The sequence below is a fragment of the Mustela erminea genome, chromosome 15 (assembly GCF_009829155.1).
Source record: "Mustela erminea isolate mMusErm1 chromosome 15, mMusErm1.Pri, whole genome shotgun sequence".
Lineage (NCBI taxonomy): Eukaryota > Metazoa > Chordata > Mammalia > Carnivora > Mustelidae > Mustela > Mustela erminea.
Window position 1 is genome coordinate 76,348,315 of NC_045628.1, and position 15,739 is coordinate 76,364,053.

Sequence of the window (15,739 nt, forward strand, 5' to 3'; positions counted from 1 at the left end):
TCTTGGGCCTTGAAATGACTCTGCTTACGTTTCTTCTTACACGAGAAAGAATACTTGGCCCCAAAAGTACGTTCTGTTTGGCTTGGGGAAGAAAATTGGAAATCAGTAAAAAGCTGGAGAGACAGGCAAAAGCCAGCAATCGCTGCTGACAGGGGGGGAAAAAATCAACTAAATTTAGAGTAGTTAAGGGCAGGTGGTACACTAGATGAGTTCCTTCTGCAAAGTCTAAATTTGATGGCGGCTAGCCCAGCCCCTCCATGACCTTGGCAGGGAACTGGGATAATTTTCCCATAACCATAAGCCATTCTCAGGCCACATTGCTTTCCAGCGCTATTAGTCACAATCCAAGATGCCTCTTCCCGTATAGGACATATGAGCTCTTTGTCCCATCTCGTCACTCCTTCACCTAGTGTCCCTGTGCTCCCTATCACACTGAGGGACACTGCTAATCCTTCCACCAGATTTCCTGTGGGGCCTCCATGGGTATAGATAGTCCCATTTCAGGAGGTTCTCCTTGTGGAAGATCGGTCTTATGGTTCTTTCCCTTCCCGGACTTGCCAGATGTTGTGATTTGGCTCATGTGCTTGTGAGTGTCTTTGATGGGTGAGAAAATGGGTGTTAAGTCAGCTCACTCTGTCTTTCAGGGCAGAGCCCGGCTGCAAGGGCTAGAAGAATGCAACTCCTACTAGCATGGGAGCCCAAGGTTTGGGGGTGTTGAGCCAAATAAATGACAGAAAGTAATCTGAAATAATGTCTGGCAAGTGAAAGTATCCAAGATTATGTCTGGATGGATGGAGAGAAAAAGCTGGTTTGATGGGCCGAGTTACAATGGGGCTATAAATACCCAGAAAAGCACACTGTGTAGGGAAATACACAGACAAGTGGCATCCGATTTCAGCTTTTTGTACTCTGTTGGTTCCTATTAGCAGCCCTGTTGAGAGAAGTTGGAATTTATAGTACCTGATAGATGGATACAGTAGGAGTTCAGGTCAAAAGTGTTGCTCCCATTGAAATTCCTGCAATCCAGGAAGAAAAGGAATCTGTTTTGTTAGTGCTTCCTCACTAAACCTATGGGAGATGTCAGCTCTTGTAAATGTATCACAGAAGCTGGGATAATGTCGGACAACACAGCTTTCTATTGCAAAATAAAATCAGAATTACCTAATCTAGGAAACAACATGGGGAATGTGGAATTTGCAAGTGGACGGCAGCTGGGCTGGCTTGGCCTCTTAGAAGGCCAGCTCTGCATGTCAGTGCTGCCGGGCCCTGTCCCTGCAGTGTCCCAGGGACCCTGGCCAGTCAAGGACATTCTTGAAGGAGATTCCAGTAGCCTTTCATTGTATGGCCATGACCTAGCACTTTAACAAACCAGTCAGTGGCATTTAGGTAACGCCAAGGAGGATTTTAAGGGAAAAGAAGGATCAGGCAAGGTCAAGCCCAGCGTCACCAGGCTCCCCTGAAACTGGAACAGTGGGTCTGGTCTGCCAAAGGATTCCAATGCATCAGATGATTAAAGAGCCCATAATAGCTTCATGCTGTTTTATGAGGCAGCAGTCTGCTTCCAAGAGAATAGATGAAAAGGTCGAGGGAAGCCAAGTGAGAACAAGCTTATTCTCATTGACAGAAGCAAAATCCCCAAACACTAGTTAAAATCAAGTGTGTTGTGCTGACAAAGAAGGGAATGTGTAGGGGCTGAGGGAAGAGGATACTGCCTGCCCCCAAACAAAGCAAGAGTCTTCGTGGTATGTGGAGAGGTGTCCTAAGATCGAGATTATTACTGGGTTATTTGTCAGGCTCGGGACACTGTCCCTACCAGGCACTGCAAAAGGAAAATGTTCTTTTGCCCCAAAAAGCAAGGGGTGAACCTCCAACCAAAGTGCCCTCATCTTCACAAGTCTGCTTGTGTTCTTTCCACACCTGATTTCCACACTCACTACCTGCTGGGTCTGCCCAAGGCACTTTTATTTAAACCTGGAGTCCCCTTGCTGGTCTGTTTCATGGACAGTTTTATCTGAAGGGGGAAACAGAGCCCGTATCCCTGTCCATGGTGCCCACTCTGGGAGGAATGACCTTTATCAGTCACTACCTGTCCTTTTGAGAATAAGTATGTGATGTCACCAGTGTTCCCTCCTAATGAAGAGGGAGTCCCCAGGAAGCAGATAAGAAGAGACAGCTACAAAGGGACTCTCATGATCACATTAATAATTGAATTTTTTCTGTGTCCTGACTGGATGCCTGGGATGGTTGGTAGTGAGGGGACAATACTAAGCCGAGCCAGGGTGACATCATCTTTGTTACTGAGTCATTGCGCAGACAAGTATAAAGTTGTAATATGATAAGGAAGCAGGAAAGCTTCATTATCAGCTTTGCAAGAATCTTGAAAACAAACAGAAACCTATGTCTTTGTGGGGAAGGGACAGGAATATAAGGGAGGGAGAAAGGGAAGAAGGAAGGAAGGTAGGTTGGTTGGTTAACTCACTGAAGATCCCTTATCAGTCTGAGAAAGAGGACTAGGCTGAGAGAGGAGGGGTCGTGTGGAATTAACACTCTTAATTACCAGGATTTACTTTTGACCAGAGGCACTGTGTTGGCCAATTTTCCCGTCAGAAGAACCCAGCCAGAGTGACTTCTGTGGCTCACTCTTCCTTTTGCCACATCATGCTTGACATGCATTATTTCTCCGGTTCTATTTAGCTACCCGTGTCCTGATATAAAAAGGACCTGAGGTTTTCCCGGTTTGGGGGAATGCCCTCTTCACAGAGCGTCACCTTCATGGTCTCCAACCCAAGGGTTCCTCGAGGTACCCATAACTGTATGAGACTTGCTGTGAGCATCTCACAAGTTCCCAAATTGCTACTCTTCCTTCTTCACGAAGGCCCGGAAGGCTTCTGGCTTCAGGCTTCTGGGAAGAGTCAGACGTGGTTATCTCTCCCTCTGAGTCACATGGTCTCATGTGAGGACAAGGAAAGAAACATGGTGACAGTGGTCACAGGACATGACAGGGGCCATGAAAGACACCTGACTTTGTTATGACATTTGGCAACCATGTCTCTGTGGCTGAAACAAATTGCTCTGAGGAGTTGCTAGGTTCAAGTGCTGTGCCCTGGAGATGTGGGCATCATGTAAAGGCACATTAGAATAGCTGGGAGTATGCTGCCTCAAAGGAAGGCTGAGAAATGATTTAGCGACTTTTGTGTAGCTATGGGGTGTTATTAGAACCGACAATAGTGAGTGTTATTCTGTTTCTTCCTTTCTGTTGAAAACAGATCAGAAAGAGGGGCATGTGCATGGCTCAGTTGGTTAAGCATCTGTCTTCTGCTCAGGTCATGATCCCAGAGTCCTGGGATCGAGCCCCAAGTGTGGCTCCCTGCTCAGCGGAGAGCCTGCTTCCTCCTCTCTCTGCCCCTCGCCTCTCTACTGCATTCTCTTTCTCCCCCTCTCTCAAATAAATCAATAAAATCTTAAAAGAAAACAAATCAGAAGAAATCACCTTAAGAGGCAAGAAAAGTGGCTTGGGTTAAACAAAGGGAAGTCTTGGTCGTCCTGTTGTTAAACCATGGAAGAGACTTCCCAGGAGGATTTGCTGAAGAGGAAACTGGTCACCCACCCACAGCAAATGCCTTCCAGGCGCCCAGCCTAGCTACAAGGGACAAAGGCCCCTCAGAATCCCAGTGAAGAGGTGGAAGGAAGATACCCAGAAACATGTCCCTTACTTTGGCTCTTTGGGCTGAGCTTATTGGGGATTCCATTCAAAGTCTACATGGCTCACACACGCACATAGGACACCAGGCACTCTCTTCCTGAACAAGACTTAACCTCACCCTGCTGACTTGGCAAACAAATGAATGCCTTCTTTTCATTGCAGGCAAGTCCCTTGGAAGAGGGGCTTTTGGAAAAGTGGTTCAAGCTTCTGCATTTGGCATTAAGAAGTCACCCACGTGCCGGACTGTGGCTGTGAAAATGCTGAAAGGTATGGGGGCCATAGCTTGGCTTTCAGCAGACTGGTCGCCTTCCTAAAACCCTAGTGCAAGCTCGATAGGGCCTAGGAACAGACGTGGCTATTTCTGGCCATGTAAATGGTCTTCTGCTACTGGAAGCAGGCTTGGCTTCAGGAGTTTTAGATCGGGCCAGTGAGAGCTCAGCATAATCGTTATAAATGAAACCACCGAGCACTGCCCACGGGAAAACGATTTCTGTCACCTCAAAGATCTTTCTCGTCTCCCATTGTGGCCTCTAAACTACCAGGGATTCAAGCTCACTGCAACCACAGGTTCAGAGTTTTGGAATGATCCATTATGATCTTGTAATGGGAAATTAGCGACCTTGTAATGGGAAATTAGCTGTGTGTCATAAATCCCGGGGGCCTGGATGGGGCTTGACCTGACTATAAAGTATAATTATGAAGCTGCAATAATTGAGATCATCAGAACTCTTAACTATTTTATACTGTCAAGTCCACCCACAAAACATTTCCTCTTTAGAAATTAAAAAATATATCTATCTTTCTAGTGTTGACGAATACTACCACTCTCCGAAGCCCTTGGGAGGTGGAGTCACGTGACAAAGTGATTTATGACCCCCACAGGACAGATGAAAATGAAAATAGGTGGAAAGTGCATAACCTAGCCTCCCCAAAGAGGCAGGTGTCTTTTAAAATATGGAAAATACTTCATTTCTTCATTCATGGTGGAATTTTCATGTCTTTTTTACTCCTTTGAAGATTCCAAAACTGAAATGTACTGGAAACCCCGAAGGACATTTTTCTAGCTTTCCCAGCTCTCTGAGATAGGACCAGGGGATGCCAGGGCATGGGGGGCTGTGAGCCCAGCCAGGCAGATCCCTAGGAAAGGCTCCAGGAGAAACGACCAGTCGCATACAAAGAACGAACATGTCCTTTCTTCCAGCATGGAAGCCAGCATTACAAGAGCCCCATGAAATGGTATTTTCTACCCCAAAAAGGCTGTCCTTGTCAGGCAAAGGCTCTGATAAAGCTCTACAATGAACCTGACCGTTCTACCAGAAAGTAGCCGGGGAAGGAATCTTAGACCCACGAATCAGGACTAATGCTTGAAAGGGACTGCCCCGACTTCCTGTGAGAACCCTTGCCCTCCAGCACCCTGCCCCCACCCCAGCCCCAGATGCTGAAGGGAAGAGCCATCACCATGTCCTCTGTGTGAGAAAGCACCAGACTAAGTGCTTTCATGTGTTAGGCTGAACCACATGAAGTTGCCATTTTTCTGATTTTGGGGTCTCCAGCCTTGTGAGGTAGGTATCATTCTCCCAGTTGGTAGATGAGGAAACAGGGCCCCTAAAGGTTAAATCATCTCTGCAAGGCCCCACAGCTCCCAATGCAAAAGTCAGGGTTTGAGAGCAGCCCTCCCCCCTCTCCCCCTCACCACAGTGCTGCTACACAAGAGGGGCTGCCGAGACCGGTCTCTGGGAAATGGCCCAGTGCTCCAAAATCCTTATATGATCCTAGCTCAAGCTACAGAGACAACCTAGTATCCAACCTTGAATGAAGTTGAAACTCCGTCTGGAAGCATCTGCTTCCTCAGCTGGTCCGTTTCCCGGCTGACTACCACACATCGTCTCCCCGAGAGGCGGGTCTGAAGCTCATGCCTCTCTGTCCTGGATCCAAGAGAACACCTGCCTGGAAATGGAAAAATCCAGGCAAGGGAGCCTGGTTTCCCCACTCTGTGCCAAAGGGACATGGAAACATAGAAGCCTGCCGGGGCTGTTGAGTTTGAGGGGGACGATGCTGACTTGACAATTTTTAAAGGCCCAAAAAATGTATTCTTCGCAATACAGAAATAGCAGGGTACGATATCCTTATAAATCCTCGTCTTTTTAAAGCCACGAGTCTTGATTTTTAAAAGATGGCCAAATCACCCACTCCATGAAATTCCTAAAAACTATTTTCATTCAGCTTTTTTGCTCGAATTGGTTGGCCATCTGTTTCTAGGAGAAATTGAAAAGACAGAATGTCAGAGATAGGTCGTGAGTCAGAAGCTCCTTCAAAGTGCCCTTGAGGCAGACCTTTAACCTTTTTTGGGCCTCGTGCCCATGTCTGAAATAAGAAGAGTGTTCACGGTGTTTATCTTTCTAGCAAATATTTGTGAAGCATCTACTATGAGCCACTCGTGATCCCATTGAAGAGATCTAGAGTTTATCTGGTTATTACTTAAAAAATAATTTTTAAAAATGATTTGTGCTTGTGAAATGCCATGCACATGTTCTGGCCATTTCCCAGACTGTTCTACAGAAATACTCACATCTGTGTATAAAGATTACATGTTGGCTATCTACTACAGTGTTATTTGTAATGGCAAAACACACACACACCCCAACTGGAGACAGTTCAAATGTCAAGAATGCTACAAGAATGGGAAAAGTCTCTGACATATTTAAAAAAAAAAAAAAAAAAAAAAAGGGCAAAAAAAAAAAAAATACAGAGAGAGGATTCCTTTTATGCAAACAAAACAAGAAGACCTTTAAGTAGGTATATGTGTTTATAAATATATAGAAGAAAGTCTAGGGAGGTTAAGTGGTTGGAGTGATTCTCACTTTTTACTCTGTATACATCATATTGTTAGAATATTTTACAAGATTATATGACTTTATCTTTTTTAATTTTGTAAATGCCTTATAAGTTAATCAGTAAGAAAGACACCTCCCTGCCCATTCCCCACCACCACCAAAAAAAAAAAAAAAAATAGAGCGAAAACAAACAGAACAAACTTAATTTAGGCTTTAGACTCTGCTAAAACTTAGACTGATGTTGTTTATCTCTGCGAATGAAGTTGAAGTCAGATGCTTACGGATCCTTACAACTCGAGATAACCCTGCAGACTCCAGGGAGGAAAAGGTTATAGGGAGAAAATAACACATTGCAAAGATGTTTACAGAAGCGGCCCTCGCACTCCTGCAGACCCCCGGTGCTCCTTCTTTGTAACTCTTCAAAGAGGGGAAAGTGAGAAAAAGAGGGGAGGTGTGGGCTCATCCCCTGTCTGGAAGGCTCTTGCCGTGCCTGGTTCTGTGGGGCGGAAGCCTTTGGAAGGCGCCTCCACAAGGTGCCCAGCTCTGAGTCAGCGCATTGCTGAGCAGACCAGGTCCACCAAGAGGAAATGCCCAGTGACTAACCCCACCACTGCTTCTGGGCCTTACTGTAATCAAAAGGATGTTGGCTCAGGAGGGAGGGAGTAATGAAAACAGTCTGGAGACCCAGTTATTCTGCAGAATGTGGGGAAGTTAACGAAGCAACCGGCCGAACATTGGCAAACACGGAGGGCAGGAATGCCGCCTCCAGCGGAAAGAGCCCCATTGTCCTGTCGCCCTGACTCTTCCTTGTGTCTCACACAGAGGGGGCCACAGCCAGCGAGTACAAAGCTCTGATGACTGAGCTCAAGATCTTGACCCACATCGGCCACCATCTGAATGTAGTCAACCTGCTGGGAGCCTGTACCAAGCAAGGAGGTAAATGAGGAGGAGGGCCTGCCCCCTCTTCCCCGTTGGCCATACAGCTCCTTCTCCCTGTTCCTCTCGTGTCCCGAAAAACGACCTCTCAGTAGGGCCAGAGGAAACAGTTTGTCCATTTATGGAAAAGCACTCCCATCCTAGAAATGCCTTCCTTGTACAATTAGTTGAAAGGTTCTAAAGAGAAGGATTCCCTTTGAGACTTCCTTCCATGGGCTCCAGGTCAAGTGGAGAGCATTTTTGTCTGAGAACGGCTTTGAAGGAGTGTGGCCGGAGCTAAGGTAATGGATAGAAGGGTGAGCTTTCCTTGAAGCTTCCCATAAAGGAAGGAGTCGCTACTGGTGGGATCTCTGGAGGAGGGGATGTGAGGGACACCCAGAAGGGCCCTTCTCCTCAGACAGGTTTTCCTCTCTGGGGCAAGTGGCCGAGACAGGGCTGTGGTTATGACTCAGGGCTCCAGCATGTTCCTGAAGACCTGTCTGCCTTCCCCTGTGGCACGGTTAGCACTTGGCTATAGGTGTGTGATTACTACTTTAGCCAGAAAGAAAGGTGCAGAACACCTGTGCAGTCAGTGTTTTCCAAGGTCAACAAACGTAGTAGCAATGAAGGGTAGTCGGGAAGACGCTACCTGTTCAGAGTAGCAGTGGGTACAGAAAGCAGGTGAGGACTGGGAGGCTCCCAGTAGAGTCCTAGAGACCCAGCCCTGGCTGCCTGCTTCTCCCTTACCCTTGGGAATGGACAAGTGACAAGCCATCTGTTTTCCTGCAGGGCCTCTGATGGTGATTGTCGAATATTGCAAATATGGAAATCTGTCCAACTACCTCAAGAGCAAACGAGACTTATTCTTTCTCAACAAGGTAAGGGATTTAGGGGGTCAATGTTTAGGCTATGGTGGCATAAAGCAAGAGAAACCTGCATTTTTCCATTAACCACTAACCCCAAACCCAATCTCTGCTCTTTCTTTCCATGCTAATATATCACACTTTTTGTGGGCAGAGCAGAGAATACATAATCCCAGCATAGGCAGCAACAATTAGAGGTTAAAATTTCGAGTCATCTACCTGACTACCCATCCAAGCACCTTGAGCACTTTCTCCCCTTCTCTCTCTCCATATATACAGACACCGACCCAAAGCACTTAGTTACTTGTTTCTTTAAAGAAGATGAGAATAAGTGGAGTTGTCTCCATTTACTAGAGAAAATAAGGACTCAACTGGGTGACTTTGCCGTGACCCTGAAGCCAGTGACAGGGCCCAGGAAATTATTTTCTCCTCTTGCTGTGCCCTTTCCTTCACCTTCCCCAGACCCTCACCACCCATGTCAGCCCTGTGCAAACACAGAACTGGCCTTACCCACTAAAATAAAGCCATGTAACAAAAGGAACATGTAGGTTTAAGTCCTGAAGGCAGAGATTATCGAATGGAGGAATAAAACTTGGCCACTGTGACCCATCCTACCAGGGCTGTGTCTTTCTGTGCCCTGGAGCTGCCTGGGGAGCAAGGACTCAACATTATTATTACCTGATAATCAACAGTGTTGGTAATGAGTCCGTGCATTGTGATGATTCAACATGCAGACTCAGAATCAGACGTCCTGGTTTAAATCCTGTCTCTGTCACTCAAAATCTGGGACCTTGGGCAAGTTACTCAATCTCTCGGTCTCAGTTCCCTCCTTTATTAAATGGAGGTACTGACAGCACCGAAGTCATGCCATTGTTGACAGAATCACATTTTTCACCGAGTTAAGCACTCCAGACATGTTAATGGTCATTGTCCCGATTGACCCACTAAGCGAGAAAGACTGGGAGAGTCCATCTTAATGCCACTGATCTATATGACCTGGACAATGGATAAAGTGCCACACATCCATGAATTACACCCATCTGTCACATGGTAGTCATAGAACAAACAAATAAGAACCACCAGCCAGCTGGCCAGTTTTCTCATGCCTCCAACTTTGGCCCAACTGAAGACACAGGTGGTCTACCCGACTTGGAAACATTTATCGAGAACTTACTGTCTCCCATTTTAAACCATGCCCTCCAGTAATTAGAATCTTGAAGTTGAAGGGGCACCTGGCTGGCTCAGTCAGTAGAGCATGTGACTCTATCTCAGGGTCCTGAGTTCAAGTCCCATACTGGGGGTAGAAATTATAAAAAAAAAAAAAAAAATCTTGAATCTGAAAAGGACCTTGTGTTCAGCTAGTTCATGCTCTCACATTATAGATGTGCCCAGAAAAGTCAAGTGAAAGATTGCCTTAAGGACACTCACTTATGCAGACGTGAAGTTTGGGAGAAAGAGCCCTGCTCTCTTGACAACCGTTGCAAAGCTTTTCTGGGCCTTAGGCTGGATAAGGAAAGCGGAGTGGGGCGGGAGGGGGGAAACACCATTAAGAAAAAGGGGAAAGTGGTGGCCCAGGTTGGGAGCAGTGCAAAGTCCCCTCAGTCCTGAAATTCTGGATTGGCTTCAAGAAGAACTAAGGCGACAGCATACCCCAGGGACCTGGGCAGGATGGAACGTTTGGGTTCGTGCGTCCTTTGTTTAGAAGGCTCTGCTTCCTCCTCTGGCTATATTTAATGATTCACCCCCCTGTTGGTGGAGCTCAGTGTTTTCATGGAAAACACATGGCTGTATTTCATATTTGGAACCTAAAGGAATATAAAGAGAAAGTGAAGGAAAAACTGAAAGCCTAAATAGAAATGGGATATTTCGTTTTCCAAATAAATGCAGCAGGATCTCTCAATACTACTTGTAATAAATCTACCACATTCTGCCAGAGTCTCGAAAGTTCCATACATACACCTTTATTTCACAGCAGTGGTTACCAGTAAGCCAAGCTGAATGCAGCACTGATGGGGAGTCAAGAAGGGGGGTGAGGGAGCTTGAGTTATGACCCCTGCAGACGTGTCCAGGGCTGGGACCCCTGGGAGGACGAGGATGAAGGCGGCCTGGAGAGCAGAGAGCATGGATTGTCGCCTGCTGAGCCATGAGCAGACCTGTTGAGCACTTTCCTTCTCACACCCTTCCCAGTGCCTTTTCCCTGCTGCCTTGTGTTCTGACCCCGGGTCTCGTGAAAAATCCAATTCCAGTCCCCAGCTGAGCAGAACCAACTCTAACTGCCTCTGGGAGACACAGTAACAAAGAATTACAGTTTACCTCTTCTCGGGTAGGTCATGTGGGGTGGCAGTGCGGGTCTATGCTGCAGCCTGCCTGTCCCCCGTGCAGGGCTCCTGGGGGGCTATGGTAAGGCAAGAGCCTGGTTACCTCCCACTCTTGAGTTTGTCAGGCTGTCCCTGCGGTGGCTCCCTCCTGTCCTCTGCTTACTCCCACTGCGCCCTCTAGTGGAACGATCTCTCCTAACGGGTGACATGTATGGGGAAAGCCAAGCAAGGCCGTGCTGTGTGGCTGGCGAGTCCCAGCTCTGCCACTCAAGGCAGGTGCATCAAGGGCCCCAGTCCCTCTCAGCCACTTCCTCAGTACTGACAGCTCGTGTGACTGAGCCGAGGTCTGTGCTCCACCAGCACATGGCCACGAGGCCACCAGGCACGCCAAGTTTGTAGTGTCACAGTTACCAGGTGAATTACCAAAGATGATAAAAATCTTTTCCAGTTCCACGCAAACACTCAGAACCAACACATCCTTTCCTAGGAGACCAAATATCGTAAGATAGAGCTTTTCCAGGGAGGCAAATGGAACCCCAAAATGGAGGTGCTTTGCCCCATATCACATAATTAATGAAAGAGCCAGATTACACACCAGGGCTTGGATCGCCAGTCCAGGATGAAAGGCCTTCTCTACTCGTACCAGGATTCAGCTGGATCTTTGTTCTAAATGGGGGAGGGGAACGACACAAAGAAATGGTCATGTTCCCTACTTCTCCAAAGATACTAGAGAAATCGTTAAGTACGGCCGTCTCTCATTACTCACAGGCGTTATGCCAAGGGAAACCCCAAGTCCACGAGGGGTTTGTTCCTATTATTCAGATCATCTTTCACAAGGTGGCATGCGGTACGGGAAAAGTGGTTACAGGCATGGACTGGAGTTGGCCAAAGCTGGGGCCAAGTGTTGCCATTTACTACTCGCATGTGACTTATTATTTGCCTCCTCCGAACCTGTTTCTTCCTGTCTCAGCAATAACTACTTCATAAAATTGTCACAAAGACTAAATGAGAAAATGTCCCTAAGAGTCTTAATATACTGGTGGCCCTGAGCAAGCATTCGGTGAATACCAGTGACTGTTAATATTTCTTTATCGTACCTAAGATGCTATCTTGAAATCCACTCGAAAGCCCAACAGACTCCAGAACCCCGTGAAGAGCCAGACATCTGAGCCCTAGGGCCGTTGCCACCAATTTATCACCCATCTTGTGCAAGGACATTCTCCCAACTCAGGCGCCCGGCCCCTTGGAGGGATCAGTTTCCCCCATCGCTGTTCTGAAACTCTCTTTCCTCTGTGTCCCTTCTCGTTCGGTCCAAAGGACGCCGCATTACACGTGGAGCCTAAGACAGAAAAAATGGAGCCAGACCTTGAACAAGACAAGAAACCAAGACTAGATAGTGTCACCAGCAGCGAGAGCTTCGCAAGCTCTGGGTTTCAGGAAGATAAAAGTCTGAGCGATGTTGAGGAAGAGGAGGGTAGGTATTAATTCCTTCCTGTCCTACAGTCTGAGATATTTTTACAACATACTGTGCATCTCTGACATTTTTTTCTTATTTATCACCCTAATAAACATCCGTGGGAGACTTGAAGGGTAATGTCCTGAGGAGATAAGATTTGAATTAAGATTATTTACAGAGTTACTAATTTTGACAGGGAACTGTGCAATTGTCTCCCCTCAGGGCTTTTTGTCCAAACGGATCATCCCCCCCCCACCTCCACCCCATGGGCTGGAGGCCTGGAAAAATCTCTGATATTCATGTTGAAACTCCAGTGCTCTTAAAAATGAACTCTGATCTACTTGTTGGTTTTATGTTTTGCTAACATTGTTCCAATAAACTGGGATTTGGTGGAATAACAAGAACCATTACAAACAGTTACGGTTTTAATGCTTTCCAGACTCTGATGATTTCTACAAGCAGCCCATCACTATGGAAGATCTGATTTCTTACAGTTTCCAAGTGGCCAGAGGCATGGAGTTTTTGTCTTCCAGAAAGGTCAGCCTTGCCTTTTACTGCTTTCCTTCTTTGCCAGGCCCAGACATGTGGACATTCTATGGACTCACGCTCACCGTGGCTCTAAATCTGCCCTTCCTAGTATTTGCTTAGACTTATGTAGAGGAAACGTCACAACAAGTGCCTCGATTTGTCCTGATAGGGACGGAGGAACCCTGGATACCCATGAGTAGACCTGCATTCCAGGGGAAAACCTCCCCAGGCTTCCGACCAGACAAACCTGGCCACCACTGTCCACATTGCCCTCTGGGGTGTTTTCAAAACTGGCCAGAATTTCAGAATACACAACTTCCTGGGAGAGCTCCTGTTAATTCATCCATGTGGAGTGCGCCACGAAGTTGCAGCCAGATCATGATCTGACCTTGGTGGCTCAGGTCTAAAGGCGGGGGCGGGGGTGATGGGATTTTGCTCACTGGGAGCCATCGATGGCCAGCTTGGTTTACCAGGAACGCTGTCCTGCCAACCAGTGGCAAAGCGGACTTGGGGCATTTTGTGGCTTTGGGGCCTAGGGAGGGGTAGGTGGGTGTCTATATGGAAAGAAACGCCTTCATGTTTATGGTCACCCCATGGGCTCTGGAAGTCACTTCCTTCATGTGAAGGAAGCATGTGAAACGGATCCTCCAATTAAGAGGAATTAGGACACTGAAAAGGCACAGGGCAATGGTGGGTCAGATTAAGGAAACACAGTGATGACGTAACTGTTTCGTTCTAGTGCATTCATCGGGACCTGGCAGCAAGAAATATTCTTTTATCTGAGAACAATGTGGTGAAGATTTGCGATTTTGGCCTTGCCCGGGATATTTATAAGAACCCCGATTATGTGAGAAAAGGAGATGTAAGTCAGTGTGGTGTTTCTTTGACTCATTTATACCCTGTCATCTTTAAACCACAGACCAAAGCCCTGGGTAAATATTTACACACTCCCTGCAAATCTGCTTTCTGTGCAGACGTGCAGCCCAGATGGGCTGTGTACCAGAGAGCCCTCGCGGGGGGCTCAGAAAGACCCCCGTCTCCTGGTTCTGTTCTCTCCCCCATTGCTGGCTTGGTACCTTTCGGGCAGCACTGCCAGAGCCTGGTACCCCGAGAAGTGTTCAGTCCAGTGGGGGGCCTGGGAAGACGCCCCTCGTTGCCCGCCTTTGACTCCTGTGGGAGTTCCCTGTACTCTGTACAGCTGGAAGGAACAGCTTGGACTCTTTCCCTCAAATAAACCCGGGTGATTGATTCAGCAGGTGTGGATAGCTCAGGAAAGGGTGGGGGAGGGTATCCGTCTTATCTGGAGGAGGAGGAAATGGTTTACCCTCCCATGCCTGCCTTCCCACCTAGCATCTCCCTGCTGGCTCCCACTGGCTTCTCTTCTGCGCTTGTTTTTGAACAGAGTGTTATTTTTCACCTTTGTGGGTGACCTCCTGTGTCCTCTCTTCTCCAGCCCGGGGGCTGAAGCCAGTGTCTGGGCAAGACTGAGGGAGCAGCTCTCCAACTTCGCGTGGCCTGGAGGGCTTATGAAACCTTAACTGATTGAGCTCCGCCCCCCGGGGTTTCTGAAGGAGTCGTGGGTGGGGCCTGAGGGTCTGCCTTTCTAACCAGTTTCCAGGGGCTGCAGGCACAGCTGCTCCCGGGGCTAGACTTTGAGAACCACTGCTCTGCACTCTCTTCTTATAAAAGGAGAACACCAAATCTGCCTCGGGAGCGCTCATTTTGGAAGTCTGTCCCTATTTTCTGTCATCTCTGTCGCTTCCAGCCTCTCCCACTTCTGTTTCTACCCCCCCCCCCCCCGCCCCCGCCGTGATCCCATAGTTCCTGTCAAATCCCATCCATCTGCAGAGAAGGCCTAACCCTCCGGGACTCCTGCTGTCTGAAGAGATGGAAGATTTGTCCCCACACTTGAAAACCAGCCAAACGGTCTCCTCAGTGATCTCTCACCTTCCTTCCTTCCAGCGCCTTTGCCCGCTCCCCGATTCAGTGACTTCTAGAATCCTGCCTTTCTCATACAGGAATGCCTTTCAACATCCTCCTTCTTAAACACCGAAAACCAAAGCCCTGAAAATCGTCGATTTTTCTGGATGTGTCCTAATTCAGATCAGCCTTTGCCAGAACTCCGTAGAGCACATGCCTTTTAGTGGAGAAAGGGCTTCCAGAGTCCTGAAGGGAGGACAGGCTGGATACATGGGAGGGGCTCACCCGACATTGTCCACTCTATTAGGGTGACAACGTGTGTTACGGGAGTTTCCTCCATTTTAGGAAACCATAGCTGTTCTAGGAAATGATTTGTGGGCCACGTGTTATCTGGGAGGTGACCCTAGGGGCGCTTGGGTTGAACATGCTTTGTTTCCAGTCCTTCTGCTCAAGGCCCCCCGCCCTTTTCTAGACTCGACTTCCTCTGAAGTGGATGGCTCCCGAATCTATCTTTGACAAAATCTACAGCACCAAGAGCGACGTGTGGTCTTACGGAGTTCTGCTGTGGGAAATCTTCTCCCTAGGTAAATCTGGGGGGACGGAAGGGAGCAAAGAAATGGCCCAGAACCAAAGGTCTACATCCTCTGTCGAGGGTCCTCCTGATAGACCTACCCTGAGTCCAGCTTCTAAAAGATGCCTGGGTCCCTGTAGGAGCTCCCATGAGGACGGTGCACGCGTGAGTGCCCTGTACTGCGAGGACACTCTGTAGGAACACACATGGGGTGGGGGGGCGCCAGCATCACATCTGCCGGTCTGACTACTTTCCCTCTCCTTCACTTCTTCTAATTCCTCAAACCCCCAATTCCTAACGCCTTGTTTCTTCCCCGCCCTGCACCACCCTCCCCTCTTCAAAAAGATCCCAGCAAGCTCAGCTCACCCGGCATCACTGTTAGAAACCGGCCGCTGCTCGTTTCTAGGGCGCAGCTGGCCCTAGACGCTGGTTTACCAAGGATGAGCCATGGGAACACGGCTGCATTTATTCTGCTTCTGATAACATCCATGCTGGCTGGTGAGAAGCCCTGTTGGAGATCCCAGGCACACAGATGTGCACAGGGCCCACATCTGCTCCCAGACACACACTGATGCTCCGAGGCCTCCTAAGCGTGGGGTCTAGCCAACAGTCTTTTGGACTTTGCCAAAAA

At 48.0% G+C, this 15,739-nt stretch overlaps 1 protein-coding gene and 1 long non-coding RNA gene across 3 annotated transcripts in view; one reads left to right on the plus strand and one right to left on the minus strand.

The window, feature by feature from the left end:
* FLT1 (fms related receptor tyrosine kinase 1) overlaps positions 1-15,739 on the plus strand; it is a 174,610-nt gene that overhangs the window by 141,984 nt on the left and 16,887 nt on the right. The window contains exons 18-24 of the mRNA XM_032314380.1: positions 3,866-3,970; positions 7,360-7,473; positions 8,242-8,330; positions 11,951-12,107; positions 12,529-12,626; positions 13,357-13,479; positions 15,010-15,121. Of these exons, the coding sequence (XP_032170271.1) occupies positions 3,866-3,970; positions 7,360-7,473; positions 8,242-8,330; positions 11,951-12,107; positions 12,529-12,626; positions 13,357-13,479; positions 15,010-15,121 (798 nt within the window). The remainder of the gene's footprint in view (positions 1-3,865; positions 3,971-7,359; positions 7,474-8,241; positions 8,331-11,950; positions 12,108-12,528; positions 12,627-13,356; positions 13,480-15,009; positions 15,122-15,739) is intronic.
* LOC116573947 lies at positions 10,273-14,190 on the minus strand. Of its 2 annotated transcripts, none has more exons than XR_004279072.1 (5): positions 14,035-14,190; positions 11,229-11,299; positions 11,057-11,116; positions 10,737-10,828; positions 10,273-10,594 (listed from the first exon to the last, which is right to left on the minus strand). It is a non-coding gene; the product is annotated as an uncharacterized LOC116573947 (long non-coding RNA). The 2 variants fall into 2 exon arrangements; XR_004279071.1 differs by lacking the exon at positions 14,035-14,190 and adding an exon at positions 11,731-11,808.